General features: G+C 52.0%; 1 protein-coding gene across 15 annotated transcripts in view; it reads right to left on the bottom strand.

Moving 5' to 3' along the window:
• The window catches only part of Tle3 (TLE family member 3, transcriptional corepressor), a 47,424-nt gene extending 47,280 nt beyond the window's left edge, over positions 1-144 (bottom strand). For all 15 annotated transcript variants that reach the window (XM_016003579.3, XM_016003595.3, XM_016003594.3 and 12 more), the window contains exon 1: positions 13-144. In XM_016003579.3, coding sequence (XP_015859065.1) covers positions 13-36 — 24 coding nt within the window. In that variant the 5' untranslated portion in view covers positions 37-144. The remainder of the gene's footprint in view (positions 1-12) is intronic.
• Positions 145-15,980: the final 15,836 nt, after the last annotated feature.

Raw genomic sequence — 15,980 nt, 5'->3', positions numbered from 1 at the left:
GCAATTACTCACCGGATGTCTGCCTTGCGGATACATGGCAGGGAGGGGTCGCGATTCCGAGAGCTTGGAAGCGCCGAGAGCCCGAGCCGGGGATGTGCGGGGGAGGGGGGAGGCGAGCCCGAGCGGGGGGCGGCCGGGGAACCGAGAGCTCGCCCCAGCCCCCCCCAGCCCGCTCTCGCAGCGAAATCCCAGAGTCGGGCGTGCGCCCCAAGTGCAGACAAAGAGCGGCGGAGCAAGCGGCAAAGTCGTCGGCGGGCTCGCGCTTTGTGCGCTTAGGGCTCGGCCAGCTTCGGCCAGCCGCCTTCCCCCGGCTGCGTGGACAGTGTCAGAAGCCGGGGCTGTGCGGACATCGTCGGCTCCCTGGTGGCTCCAGTGCGGGATCCCGAGGCCGAGGCGGGGGGGATCCTCCTGCCCCCTCGCTGGTCACTCAGCACGATGAGGCTGAAGGGGGGCGCGTCTGGGCAGCCCAGAGCATCCGGGGCGCGCGGGTCGGGTCCCAGAGGTGGCCGGGCCCGGAATTCGCAGCGAGAAGAGAAAGGAGGCAGGCCACCGAGGTGACGGCTTGAGGACCGAGGGTGAGGGTTGCAGCCCGGCGAGGGCGCTTCGACGCCCCCCCTCGGAGAGGAGAGCCTGCTGTTCCTTCTGCTCCTGTCGCCGCCGCCAGCCCTTCCCAGGGCCGAGGAGGAACTCCGGGCTCAGTCGGTGCAAATCATGCGCCCTGGCATCCTAACTCCAGCGGGCATGAGAAGCCTCGGCGAAGGGGTCCTCTCTGCTCCCAAGTAGAGCGTCAGCGTCCCTGGCGAGGAGCGGTCGGCGTCCCTGCCGCCTCGGAGCGAGCAGGCTGGAGAGCAACGGAGGGGAAGACGTAGCCCGAGCCCGGGAGCTCTGCGGCTTCTTTGCTTCCTCTCAGCCTGGCTCTCCTCTCCGCGCCCCGACAAACCCCCCAAACACACGCACTCAACACACACACATACACGCACACGCACACACACACACAAAAAGTGCCTCGGACCTGCGGATACCACACACAGACAGGCGAAGGGGGCCGAGCACGAGGTCTGAACTGCCGCGAGAGCAGTTCCAAATAGGGACTGAAAAGTAACAAAATAATGTGGCGGCTTCGCCTAGCGTCGGCCAATGGGAGCGCGAGGCTCCCACGTGGGGCCACGGGACTCGGACTGCGACTGGGCGCCGCTGGGCGCGACGTCACAATGCCCTCTTGTGTCTAAAACTATGCATGAAAAGTAGCAATCAGGCCCTACCCGCTGGTGACTTTCGCTTGGGAGTGAAAAACAGCGCTCCTCACATCAGGAATTAACCGAAAGACATATAATAAATAGATATATATTATAGTGCTGGGCTGCTAGGGTTTTTTCCCCCCTCTTTTTTTCCCACGATCTACTAGCAAATAATTATTTGGCGGGAGGGGAGGAAAAGAAAACGAGTAACAACAAAAGGGAAAAAAAAGGACAAGCTGTACAATCCTCAAAACCTGTGGCTGGTAGTAATGGATCAGTTGATTCTGTAAAGGCGGCGAGCGATTGCCCCCTCTAATCTCATTAGGGCTGCAAAGCAGCCCAATTAGATACTATAAAACAAACAGAATCACTTTGTCAGTTTAATGTTTTCACTTCAGAAGATTTAGGACCGATAAAATGCTGGCTCCCAAAGTTACCTCCGACCTCTAAGACTGTTCCCCAAACTGAGTTTCTCTTTCTTTTATCCGTTCCTGTCCCCTCTTCCACCCTTGGGCGCCCCGCTTTTCCTCCTTTGTTCATTCGCCCTTCTTTTCAGAAAGCCAAATAAACAGCGCCTCTGATGCGCGGCGGCTGCCGCCGAGGGGGAAGTCTGAGAACTCTGGCTTGGCGGGCAGCGCAGATGGAAGGGCCCGGCTGTCTGCGGACAACAGGCTCAGGAGTGCGGCTGGCCCCGTTCGGGGGTTCTTGCCCTTTGGGGGGGACAGCTACGTCCTGGCCGCAGCCTTGTCAAAGCGGGCTCCTCGGCTGCGCTCCGGGCCCGAGGTGGTGAAGGGCATGCACGGAGTTGGGGTTCTCCTGGCTCCGACCCAGAGCCCCGACCCGGTTTCTTGGCCTGCTGGCCGGCCCGTACCACATGCATCGGCAGCCACCCGTGGAAGAGCGACTGCGAGCCTGGAGCTGCCACGGTAACCAGTCTTGACGCCCAAGGGGGCGCAGACATTAGACTCCAGGGCCCATTTGCTCGCAGGCAGGGGTCACGCCGGGCATACTGCCCACCCTGGGTCCGCGGGCCTCTGGCAGCCACCACTAAGTGGGCCGCCCAGGTGTCCCCGGGTCCCTCTCGGCTTTCCCACCAAGCACGCACGCAAGCACGCACTCCGGGCCCGCGGCGGGCGCGCGCGAGCCGCCGCGCGCCCCCGGAATCTATATTTTTCCCCTCATTAGGAGCCCGAGGTTCGCGTTTGCATCTTAATGAGGAGTTGGGAGCGCGCGGGGACCTCCACGTGAGCGGCCGCCCCGAGATGGAGCCTCCCAGAACCCGCTCCGGCCGCCGGCCGCGACCGCGCTCTCCTCTTCATTTATTTATTCTCCTAAATAAAAACATAAATCGTGTACGGCGCGCACCGAAAAGGGGAGGGGGGCAGGGAGAAGCCCAGCTCGACAGATGCGAGCATCTGGCCGCAGCATCCATTAGTCTCAAAATGGCTCCTCTTTTGAGCTTCCCTCTCCCCTCCCCCTTCTTTGCCCTCCCCCTTACGTCACGGGTGGGCGCACCCGCTTCCTACCCGGCCCGCCCCTTTCTCGCTCCAGCCCCCACGTGGGGCGCGCCGGCCACGCCCCAGAGCAAGCCTAGAGACCAATAATAGACAAGCAAAGAGCCTCTCGACTACTGATTGGTGGAGATGCCGGGAGCTGTCAGTCCTTGACTAGAGCTGTCAGTCAAAACCACGCGGGGTGGGGGAGCGCTGACAAATGCCGAGGCTTCTGAGCCTCCCGCTTGCAAATAGTGCTTGGAATGGCTGCTTAATTAGCTTTGAATGGCTTTTCCTTCCAGCTCAAACAATCTGTCACTACCATGTGGTATAAAGGAGCCATGCATAAAAAAGTAAGCAGAGGCTAAATATCAATTTGATTTTGTGTATCAAAGGAATATTTTATTTTTCTCCCTAGTAATGAAACGTATCAATTTAAATAATAAAAGGTAAAAACACACACAAACCCTGTTTAAAAAAAAAAAAAGAAGAACAAGAAGAAAAAGGAAAGAAAAAAGAAGAAAGGAAAAAAAGAAAGAAAATCAAAACCCAAACTCCACGATGTTCCGACTCGTGCGCACGTATGAAATAGGTAATTTCTATGGACCGCGTTGAGGAGGAAGTCGGAGACTCTCTCTCTTCATCGCCCCCCTTTAAACTTGCATTTAGTGTTTTGTTGTCCTGGTCGTAGGAGTGATGGGGGAGGGATGTCAAGGGGGAGGAGATATGGGGTTGGGGAGAAAGGAGAACTTTAAAGGGATCTCTTTGAAGCTGCTAATCAAAGTGCAGGGGTTTTAAGACCCCTTAAACTGGGGGTCCTACAGCAGGTCTTGATTTGGGAGCCGAGAAGAGAGGGGGGGAGATAGAGGGTGTGCTTGTCGCCCAGATTTATTAAACACAATGCCTTCAAGATGCCCGGGCCAAGGCGCCTAGCTCGGCCTCCCTCTCCTCGGTCTCCCTATGGACTGTCTCCGACGACGGCGCCCTCCCGCTGGCGCTGGCGGCCACCGAGGCCCTGGGCTTCCAGGTCGAGGCTATGCGGACTGTATACAGAAAAGCATTGCAGCTCTGTCTCCTGTCTGCGTGTCTCCTGCCGGGACAGTGGTGTTCCCGAGGACCCCACGAGTCAGCGTGAGCTGGTGCAAGGCAGCCTCCACACCGAGTTCTCCTGTGAACCCAGGCGCCAGCACCCGGCCTGCCACACGGAGGATGAGTGTGATGGATGCGGTTTTGCCGAGCGCCGCCCCCACGGCAGAGCCGAACTGCAGCGGCGCGCCCCACAGTGAGGAAGGACAGCCCTTGAGCGTTTAATAGGTACAAAGCAGGCCTTGGTTACCCACTACGTCCTCATTTCACTCCCAAGGCCTGGCTGATGGCCCGTCTTATAGGGTAGAAAAGAAAGGCTGAAAACAAACACAGAAACAAAGCTTACTAATGGGCCCCGAGCTAGGCAGAGAGGTCAGAATTGGAATTCAGGACAGCCAGATCCACGGCCAAACTCAGAAACATCTTTGTGCAAGACGAATCCATATGAGCATTAGCTGAAAAACATTCGCTCATTCATTCATTCATTCTAGCCCTCTCTAGGGGTCTGGAGGTGGAGCCTCTGGCTCCCGGTTCGCCCCTTCACCTTGGCTCTCAACCCTTTCTCGGTGACCAGACCCCAGAGCGGAGTGTTCATAACCAGGTTCGGGTCCCTTAAGTTCAAAGCTCGCCACTGCTCAGAACCCCCACCCCCCATGCCACCCCACAAATTTTGTAAGAAAAGGAAATATGCTGATTTTATGCTAGAGAAAGATGCACACAACACCCTGTCCGAAGCGCTTGACAATTATTTTTAAAAAGGAGGGGACTGAAGAAAAAGACTTCAAACAGCTGTCTCCAGTTCTAATTGGAAGCGTTTCAACTGTTTATGTTACAAGAAGTGTCAGGGTCATTTGCTACCGGAGAGCAGACTTTTCATTGGCTGCTTAATTGAGTACCTCGGAGTCCACCCCACGTGGGAGAGGAATTCCTGGCACATTAAAAAAAAAAAAAAAAAAAAGTCACACGGTGAGATGGAAAGACCGGGGTGGATCTGAAGCAGCGGCGCCCCCTCCTCCCCCCTCCCCCTCCAGCTCCTCATTTGGGATGTAGGATGACTGTGGGAACTTGGAGTGGGGACAGAGATGCTTCTCTGGTTCCTTAAAAATAAATCTGAAACACCTTAGATGAGTGTTATTATGTTTTTCTCCGGAATTAAGGGAACTGCCTCTGGCCAGCCACCAGACTGTGGCCTGCCCTTTGAGGAACTGGTCTCAGGGTCTGGGATGGGGTTGGAAACAACCTCTCCTCCTGTCATCCCCAACCCCCAACAGCTACTGGCATTGGTTTTTGGGAAAGCTCTTGTCTGAGCTGGCCAAAGAGGAGAGTATTCTCCCTCATCACCACCCCACCCGCCCCCTTTGGTTAATTCTGTGGTTCCCTTATTGTTTATGTTCAGTGCTAGAACAAGTCTGCCCCCCCCCTTCCCACCCACCCCCAGCCGTCAGTCATTCCAGACCTTCCTCCACAAGGCAGCACCTCACCATGACATGCTAGAAGAAGGGGAATTTGTATTTGTTTGTATAACAAACTTAAGACAGTGCTCACTCTGCACCAGATTCCATCCTAAGCGCTGGGAAAATATTAACACATTTAATCCTCGCCCCAAGAAGGAGGGCAGTGCCACTGATGGCACTCCCACTGAGCAGATGGGCAGTTGATACCACTCTCTGGTACAATGACTTACTCAAGGTCACTGTGGTGCTTGACGGACTGGAATCCAAGCAACTCAGCTCCAGAGTCCACAGCTTAACGACGCTTGCCCTGCCAGTCAGGACTGCAAGATGAACACAGCTCACTTCAGGAAAGAGGGCTGAGGCCCCTGTTGGTGAAGGGACTTCCCGCGGTCTCTTAAGCTCTCTTCCAACTCTCTAGCTGGGTCAAGTTCGGTGACTTTGGGGCACTTGTGGACTCTCTGTAAGCCTCCATTTCCTCATCTGCTGAGTGAAGATAACAGTGCTGTCCACCTTGGAGTATTGCTTCCGAGATCGATGGAGACCATTCAAGTGGCACTTGGTATATAGGCCTGGCACATTAGGCGATCAATAACAGTTAGCTGTGGTGGCCCTGATGAGGACATACCAACAGCTGGGGATTCAGCTTCTGTAACATTGTGTGTGTGTGTGTGTGTGTGTGTGTGTGTGTGTGTGTGTGTGTGTGTGTGTGTGTGTGTGTGTTCCAGCCAGAGGACAGCAAAGTCAAGCATGGTTCCGACCAAAGCCCATCAGGAGCAGCAGATTCCCTCTGAGCCCCCAGGAAAGTCCCAGAGCATGCACAACTATCTCTTGACTCTGAAATTCCCATGCTTTTCCATAGTCCTTGATAACCTTGGCTATCCCTACAACCTCTGAACCCATCAGGGAGAGGTTGGATGAGAGCAGGAAGGAAGGACTGGGAGGGAGGATAATTCGAAGCTAACCTTTGAGGGGGTGGGGATGGGTAGAGGCAGAGAGAAACCTGGGTACCACCCACAGTCCAGATGGGTGTGAAGGGCTTCTCTGAGGACTTGTTGGGAAGGTAGGATTTGAACTCAGCCCATAAGGGCAGACAAAAGCTCTGATGGGGAAGAGACCAGGAGGAGCTTTCTCTCTCCCACAGCCTTCCAAGGTAGTCTCCCTTCTTTATAGCTTCTTTTACCGCCTAACAGTGCTGGCCTCTCTAAAAAACCCTTGTCCTCATCCCACACCCACCCTAAGAGCCTTCTCATCCGATGGAGGATGTCCCGAAGGCTGCTAAGGTCAGGAGGGAAGGATCCACTCTGCAGTCTCTGTTCCTACAGCTGTAAAATGGAAAGAATGGTGTCTGGGTGCTGACTCATCAAGACTTTACTGAAAGCCTACAATATGCAAGTACTAGACTGTACGAGAAGCCCTTGCCTTTGGGTAGACACGAGGCTATCTAAGTCTAGGCTGCACGTCACAGAGCCTGGGTGTTCAAACTGCACAGGAAATGACACTGGGTATTGAGTTGGAGTTGACAGTACAGGGAACTGCCTGTGAAGTGCTGTGGCCTTGGTTGACTGAGAGCAGAGTTCCAGACAATAGCAGAGCAGCCCAGCTAGGACTCTCTGGAGAGCCCTGGGATATTGGATCTGCTTGGTGTCCCCACTACCTCTGTCTAGAAAGCTAAGGCAACCAGACTACCAGGTGATGATTTACAAATAGGCTATCATGTCCACCTGGGACTTTGTGGGGGGCAGGTGTGCAGAGTAGGCATGGAATGTGTTTGTTCACCTGTCTTTAGCAGAAGCCCTAGACTGGAAACATTCTCCTGACACCTCCTCCCAAGCTAGGCTGAATTGCATCCTGCTGTTCCCAAGGTGCACTTTGCTGACCTCTATTGACTAATGGCGCCGGGTTTCCATGCCTCATGCTGGAACCGGGTAAATATTTATCGAAGTGATTGGGCGTCCTAATTAAGAGATTTGTGCCGTTTCTCTTTCCTTTTTAAAGATTCAAAGCTGAGGCTTAGGAGATTAAGAAATAGTTTGCTGGTATTAACGCATCCATCTTAGCAAGGGTGGAGAATTACCCAGGCCAGTGCGAGTGGGGGGGTGGGGAGAGGGAGGGTGCTGCGGGAAGCATCAGGCCTGGATGAAGGCTGGAGCAGAACTCCGGCCCTGTGCACATGCTCTTTGAGGGTGGGGCTGAGCTGGAGTTGGAGGAGAGAGAAGGAGGTATTTGCCTGACAGCCTCTTTTGTTTTACCTTCCAATTCTACGCTGCCCTTTTATTAAATGGATGTACAAATGTGTGTTTGTCATGCACACACAATGATAGTTTATTTGCCTATCAGGTGTGCTTACCTGCTCGTTCTTAACTGAGGGTGATTTTGACCTCTAGGGGACATTAGGCAATATCCAGAGACATTTTTTGTTGTCATGACTCAATAGTAGGGGTGCACTGTTATCTGGTTTGAGATGATGATGATGATGATTAATTTGTTTATTCTCTCATCATTTCTGTGTTAGTGTGCATGTGGAGGTCAGAGGACAACTTTTGGGAGTCACTTCTCTCCTTCTACCTTGTGGGTCCTATGGATCAAACTCCGGTAGTCAGCATTGGCTACAAATGGCTTAACTCAGTGAGCCATTTTGCTAGCCCACAACTGATATGTGCAGTGAGTGGAGGCTTCTAAGCATACTACAGTGCCATATATCTTATATGGCTCCTAATCCTAATAGTGAGGAGTCTGGGTATCTTGCATATACTGTACTAGTTACTTTCCTGTTACTATAACAAAACACAAGACCAAAACAACTTAGGGAGGGAAGGGTTTATTTTTGGCTCATAGTCCGAGGGTCTAGTCCTTCATGTTGGGGAGAACATGGTGATGGAAGTTAGGTCCTCTGGTACTGAAACTGATTCTTTCCATAAACCAGTCAGGGTTTCCAACAGAGTTCTGGGGGAAGTTCTGGGGCCTTCAAAAGGTAATGGAGCAGGGAGAAGATGGGGAAGTAGAGACTGTGACCTCAGAGACACTCCCCACCCATGCAACCCCTGAAACCCACGGAAATAGGGGGGAATTGACTCTGTAGCAGCATTGTCCTTTGACCTACAAATGTGTGCCCCTTCCCGTCATGCACAAACACACACACTTACACTAATAATACATAAATTAAATATATTTTAAGATCTAAGAGAAAATGACAAGTGTTATCGAGGCTGTGGAGAGACTCGAACCCTTGTGTGCTGTCGGTGGGACTGTGAAGTTGTGTAACTGATTCGAAGTCAGTGTGGCAGTTCCTCAAGGTGTTAAAAATAGGATTACCCTCGAAAAACCAAAAAAAAAAAAAATAGGATTACCATGTGACAAAGAGGTCCCACTTCTTGTGTATGTACCCAAAAGAATTGAAAACAGAGTCTGAAAGAGATAGTTGCACAACTGTGTGTATATTTCAGGATTGTTCACCATGACCAAGGGGTGGAAGTGACCTACATGAAGGCCATAAGGCAAACAGATAGATAAAGAATATTTGAAACATGTATACAATGAAATGTTACCCAGCCTTTAAAAAGAAAGAAGTCCAGCCACATGCTACAGTGTGGATGAGTCTTGAGAGGTTGACACTGAGGGAAGGTGGTCACAGACAAATGTTTTATGAATCAGCTCTAATGAGCTACTACAGTAGCCAGGCTCAGAGAAACAGGAAGTAGATTGCTGGTTGCCACGCTGGGGAGGGACAAGTGTAGCCCTAGCCTACAGAGTTTCGACGTGGCAAGACGAAGAAGTCTAAAAATGAGCTGCGTGACTGTGAATAGTTAACACCAGCCTTTGTCCATCTAATGATGGCACAGATTTTATATACTATGGTTCTTACTACAGTTAAAAAAAAATAGAGGTAGCCCCTTTGGCTGGTGAGTTCTGTGGCATTTTAAGCTCAATTCCTGGAGATCATGGCTCTAGCCCTCTCTTCTATCCTAATACAGTAATTCCTTCTATCAGTGTGGTCTGTTTCAAACAGAAGAGTGTCTGGTTTCTGGACCCGGTGCCTGGCCTGGCCTCATACAGTTCTGCTTCCTCCAGCCCCTTCTTTACCAAGACACCTTCAGCCTGGCGTGGGCTATTGTGAATATGTCATCTTTCCCTAATTTTTTAAATTGTTTTTCTTTTAGTGCATTTAATTTACTGTGTGTGTGTGCTCACTCATGAATGTGCATGTGTGTACACATGCACAAATGTGCATATGAGCACATACACACACAGCATGGTGCACATATGAAAATCAGAAGACAACTTGAGGAAATCAGTTCTCTCCTACTATGGATCCTGGGAGTCAAATTCCAGTCACCGGACTTGGTGGCAAGCACCTTTACCTGTGGGACCAACTCACTGATCCTCCCTGATATTATTGATTCATAATAGTGATTCTGGGACTGGGGAAACACCTCCATCAGTGAACTACAGGTAAAGAGCTAGATGTAGTGCATGTATTTGAACTCCCATCGCTAGAGAGGTTGGAAACAGGTGAATATCTGAGACTCACTGGCCAGCCAGCCTAGCCTACTCAGTGAAATTCAAGTCAGTGAGAGACCCTGTCTTAAAAAGACAAGGTGTCACACAGGAGGCAGAGCGAGGTGGATCTTTGTGAGTTCAAGGCCAGCCTGGTCTACAGAGTGAGATCCAGGACAGGCACCAAAACTACACAGAGAAACCCTGTCTCAAAAAAAAAAAAAAAAAAAAAAGAAAGAAAGAAAGAAAGAAAGAAAGAAAGAAAGAAAGAAACAGACAAGGTGAATGGTTCCTAAGGAATGGTACCCAAGGTTGATCCCTGGGCTCCGAGTGTGCACACACTAAGAAAGAACACTGATACTGGTGACATGTGACCCTCAAGCTGTTCATAGACAGGTAGACAGGTTGGACTCCACCTGACTATCTTTACCTCTCTGTATCATTATTATTTTGGTTTTAATTTATTTAACTATGTGTATGTGTAGGAAGGGTATGTGCAAGCGAGTGCAGGTACCCTCAGAGGCCAGAAGAGGGTGCATATCCCTTGGAACTAGAGCTGTGGGCAATTGTAAGCCACCCAACACAGGTGCTAGGAACCGAACCTGGGTCCTCTTCAAGAGCACTTGACTTTTTTGCTGTGGGGTTTTGTGCAAGACACACCTTGGGTTCCTCATCTGTAACATGGGATGATGGCAATACCTTCCCACAGGGTTTCTGTGAAAATGGAGCAGAAGTAACACAGGTCAGTGGAAGCCGTCTGTGACTGTCAGCTATTCTGAATGAGTGAGGACTCATCAGCTTCTTCGTCTCAATGAGCTCAGACTCCTAAGCTTCCACCTAAATCCAAGCATGCCTGCTTTTCTACCTGGAATTGGAGTCTCTGTACTTGAAACTTAAATGTGTCTCACATTGATGGGAGACTAGGAAGGCAGGAAGCTAGATATTCAGAGACCCAAACACTAGAAGTCAGTGGTAAGCACAGGGCCCTGAGAGCCCTGGGAAAAGCCAATGTAGAGTCAGGCTTGGTGGTATATGTATTTAATCCTAGCACTCAGGAGGCAGAAGAAATGGATCTCTGTGAGTTCAAGACCAGCCTAGTCTACACAATGAGACCTTAATTTTTTTTTTTTAAAAAAAGGCAACTTGGATAGCTTTTTTGAGGTAGTAGAACATAACATCCATGTGTGAAGAAATGAAAAGATGGGATCTTGTCTTTGACACCTGCAGCCTCCTTCCTTACGGAGGCTATACTCAGGACTGGGAGGTAGAATCAGGCTGCCCAGTTGACATGCAGGGCTTCTGTTAACAGAAGGTCCTCTGTGGCCTGCTTAGTTGGAGACATGGGATCCCTTACTCAAGGGAGCCAGGCTAGACCCTGACAGGAGAGCTCTACCCAACACATCTGTGGGTCTGAGCTTCAGGGAGCTCATGATAGTGTTGGTGGAAACACAGCACTGCAGGCTGGAAAGACTGACCATGGGATCACCAATGCATGGGGACTGGGAACGTGGAGCCCACAGATGAAATGCCAACATACACATTTAGGACGGGCTCCCCGAAAGGGGCTGAGAGCCCTCAGAAACATATGCCTTAGCCCTGGCTAAGCAACTTGGCCGGTATTCACAAACTACTAAAATCAATAAGCACTAGGTGGGTGTCAGGACAGGGCCTGCTCATGGGACTGTATAGCCTGCTCACGGGACTGTAGGCTGCAGAGGTGGTGCTTCCCAGCACCACCAGACCAGAGACCCCAAGAACAGTCTTCAATAGAAGACAACCACCTCCCCCAAGGTCATAGAAAGCCAGAGACTCGGGGCAGGATGCACCTAGACAGGCCTACTGAGCTCTCCTTGGTTAGAACAATTTTGAAAGCCTACAGAGCTCCTGGGGTGGGGGCCGGGGCTCTGTATGACTTCACCAAGCTCCCCCATCCTACTTCCCCTCCAGTTTTCCAAAGAGGCACACAGAACCTTTTACACTTTGCCTTGGCCAAGTTTAGCGAATCAAATTCAAGGCCTCTCTAGCTTAATCAGAATTTGTTTAAACAGCAACTGGCTGTTTTTTAGCACCATAATATCCCAAATATTGCCTGGGACAAATTCATACTAAACAAAGAAACAAACAAAGCCATTTACCTGACACTCAGGTTTCACAAGTCCTTATTTGCCTGGGTAGCCCCGCTCTACCTTGAGTTTTTTCTGGGGGGAGGGGGGGTCTGCTCTAAAACCCCAGCAAGTGGCATCCTCATTTTAGAAAGAGAACCGAATCTCAGAGTTGTGGTTACATGCGTGACTTCGGGTGCTATGGAGGGGGGAAACAGAAGCAGGGGTTTCGGGGGTGGGGGTGGGGTGCAAAAACTCCCCAAGAACTTGTAAGGCACCACCTGTATCTCACCGGGCCCCCAGTTCTGGAGGAAAGAGCTCCAGCCCGGGTTTTCCAGCCAGCCTTCCCAGGCTGAGCTGAGCAACCCCTCGGAAGAACATTTTAATCAGCCACCTTGTCGCTGCCTCTCTTGGCCTTTGCTTTCATTGTCAGAGTCTGTGTCAATAGCTGGAAATCCAGGCACAGCCCACGGAGACATCGCCTCCCCATCCCAAGCAGAAATCCCACAAAGGGCAGGACTCCCCCCCTTTAGAGGGAAAACAAACAAGTCTGAGGGGCTCCCGGGAGGGCTGGGGGCTGGGGGGAGGGGTGCGGGGTGTGGGCAGCCAGCTGCCTCAGCCTGGCCCAAGCCCCCACCCTCACTAGCTTCCCACTCCCAGCTGCAGATCTGGATGTGGAGGGGAAGCTGGAATCTGCAGAGTTCAGCAGACTCAAGCCTCAACCTGCCTCCAGCCCAGCCATCCCACTGGGTACCGCTCTCCCAGCCGGGGTGACCTCTGAACAAACAAGGCACTTCCACTTCGCTCCAAACCCTTCTCTAGCTTCCCAGATAGCCGTCAGCCTCGTCCTTTCACGGCCCTGGCCTTTCACCTGGACTCCTTGCCTCCTCTAGGTGGGAAGGCCCCACCCCTTTCTTTCCAAGACCCTTTTCTCCTGTGAAGTCTTTGCGGTACCTCCTCCTCGGTCAGAAGACTCACTTCCCAGCTGTGCTACCCAGGTGTGTTGCATCTGTATTTGATCCCTTCACCCAGCTGTCCTGCCCTTCTGCGGTTGGACACCTATCGGTCCCTCCTCCAGGAAGTAACCATGGGTGAAGGTTATTACTGATCACCAGTTTAACAGGATCCAGAATCAGCGAGGCGGCAAACCTCTGGGCATGTCTGTGAGGGAAGTTCTAGACTAGGTTACCCTGAGGGAAGAAGACTCATCCTGAGTGTGGACATCACTGTTCCAGGGCTGCAGACCTGGGCTGAGTAAGAAGGGGGAAGGTGAGCTGAGCGCCAGCGGTCATCCCTCCCTGCTTCCTGACTGTGGGTGTGCCGTGAGCATCTACCTCAAGTGCTGGCTAGCATCACTTCCCTGATAATGACTGCACCTTCCCACTGGGAGCCCAATAAGCCCTTCCTTCTTGAAGTTGCGTTTGTCAGGCAATTTATCACGTCAACAAGCCACCAGAGTGCCACAAGCCTGACCTTCCAGCCCCACTAGAAATCAGGTAGTTTCCCTTCAAGTTCGTCTGGCTTTCTTGGATAGAGACCACACTGTGGAGACAAGTGAGGCTTCCCAGGTGCCTCTGCCAACAGGTAGCCAATAACTACAGCAAGAGCCCCAGTTCCCTAGACCCAGCACTGTTCCCAGTCTTTACTGGACTTAGGAATGGTTGGTGGCTACCCCTTGACTCCATGGCCAACACACGCCATTTCCAGAATGCTGGGAGGAGCCCCAGGCTATTCCCTGACTCCACTCCCACCCAGCCAGCTGGCTCCTGAGCTAGCAGGCTGTATGGGTTTGGGCAAGAGTATTGCTTCTGAGTCTGCCTGCTGCTGGAATGCTCCAGTGTTTGGGAGTTTAGCTTCTGGGGTGTGGAGTGGGAAGCCACCCTCCTCCGCCATACAACTGACAAGGATGGTAAGGACAGCTGGGGTGGCATCTTGTGCAGGCAGCCCAGAAGTGGGTGAAAGGTACTTTCCACTCTTGGGTAGCTGGTATCCCCAGCCTACCTGGAAGAGAAGTAGGCTGGGAACCCCCCATGACCCCTGGTCACCGAGGGCTGCCCCAGGGCTCAGGGCCCAGGTTACAGCTTCCAGGCCAAGATTAAAGTGAGTGTCAGGGAGCACTAGGGTGGCTATGGTGACTCTAACAGGCCTCTTTCTCTTCCTTGCCACTAGTCTTAGTCTACTGTTCGTGGAGATTGTGGGCATCATGCCTCTCAGCTGCTCCAATCCATGCACGGGCTTCCCAGTTCCGTCGGAGAAGAGCCCAAATCCTCATGTGGTCCAGCAGGCCCTCTGGACCTGGCCTGGTGTCCTCAGCCCCCATCACTGGCCCATTCCTTTGGGATAGACATAGCCCTCCCTACAGGCCTTCATGTTGGCTGGTCCCAATTTGTAAGGTTCTTTCCCCAAAACCCACTGTGCTGACGCACCCCCCCCCCCACTTCCGTCCCATCCCCGTGGAGACCTCAGCTCTGAGCTGGTGACCTGCCCTGGTCACTCATTTGACACTGAAGTCGGCCTCGCTCTGCCTCACTCTGCCGACACCCTCCTTTCTCCCAGTCAACCCAATACTGCGTCATCATTTCCTAGCAAACCGTGGAATTCGCTCAAGTTGGCTGTCGGTCCCCTCCCCTGGAGGGTCAGCCCCACGAGGCCAGGGCCTCCGCCTTGTTCACTGTTGTACCTCTAAAGCAGCCCCTCCTGCAAGGGGGTACACTCAGTAAACACATGTGGGCAGAGGCAGGAACTTCACCGCAGGGCTGAGGTGTTAACTCATGGCAAGGCACTAACTTGCCATGCAAACCTGAGGACCCAAGTTTCATCCCTGCACTCATGTTAAAAGCCAGGTGTGGCGGCACATGCTTGTAACCCTAACCCTGGGGAAGCAGAGAAAGGAATGTCCCTATAGTTCGTTGGCCAGACAGTCTACCCTAACCAGTAAGCCCCAAGTCCTCCTGGGAGACCATGTCTCAGAAAACAAGGTGAATGATCCCTAAGTAATGATACTCTAGATATTCTAGGCTGACCTCTGGCCTCCACATACATGCATGCACACATACTCACACATGCACGTACGCGCGAGCATGTGTGCGTGTGTGTGTGTGTGTGTGTGTGTGTGTGTGTGTGTGTGTGTGTGTGTGTGCGTGTGTGTGTGTGTGTGTGTGTGTGTGTGTGTGTGTGTGTGTGTATGTGTGTGTGAATCCATTAGGGACACAGAGCCCACCCGGGCCCTCAGAAAGTGTTCAGAGGATGTTATTAGGATTAATATGTTAAAATGGATGGGCTAGGAACATGAAAGGCACAAAACATCATTCCCATAAGGTGTGGAGGGGGACTGGGGGGGGGCTCCTACATTCTTCCTTCCTATTCAGGTCTGGGGAGGAGACCTATTTAGTGAGTGGGCCCTCACCTGACAGAGTCCTAACCTTCTACTCACTCAACTGCCTCCTCTGCCTCTGTCTACTCAAGAGAGTAGTAGAGGAAGCTCCTTGACCTAAGATTCTAGAATGTCCCTTCTTGAAGGAATTTGGAAGTGTGATGGTCCAACCCCTGTGCTTAATTTTATAGGGGAGTACCCGGGGCCCATGTGGGAAGCAACCAAGGCCACAGAGGCCTTGGTGGTACCCAGTCTTCCTACCCACCCACCCCCCCCCTTCCTCCAGCAGCTGAATATCCAGACTTCCATCTGACAAAGGACTTTCGAATCAGCCAGGCAGTGACATGTTTTAGCACGGAAGGCTTTACCCAGCATTTTCAATCTTCACGTGGCTGTGTTTGTACTAAATCACCTTTGTTGTAAAGAACAGAATGACAGGAAAGCTGAAGTGCCGTGGAAAACCTGGGATATATTTGCATCATCCGTGTCAGCAGATGTTTATTAAGGACCTATTACATATATATCTTGGAGATAGAGAAGGGCATGACACAGCCTTTGCCTCCCAGGCACTCTTCAGTGAGATTGGAAGATGATGAGAGTCATGTTACAGAGAGCATGCAGCCCAGTGTAGAGGGTTTGCCTAGAGTGTGTGAGGCCCGGGTTCCACTCTGACCATCACAGAAACAAAAGCAGGCCACCGTGATCCTCAACAACCAGCCAAATAAGTTGAAAGCTTATAC

This window comes from Peromyscus maniculatus, chromosome 7 (assembly GCF_049852395.1).
Source record: "Peromyscus maniculatus bairdii isolate BWxNUB_F1_BW_parent chromosome 7, HU_Pman_BW_mat_3.1, whole genome shotgun sequence".
NCBI lineage: Eukaryota > Metazoa > Chordata > Mammalia > Rodentia > Cricetidae > Peromyscus > Peromyscus maniculatus.
Note: the sequence above shows the minus strand (reverse complement) of the source record. Positions and strands in the feature narration are given on the sequence as shown.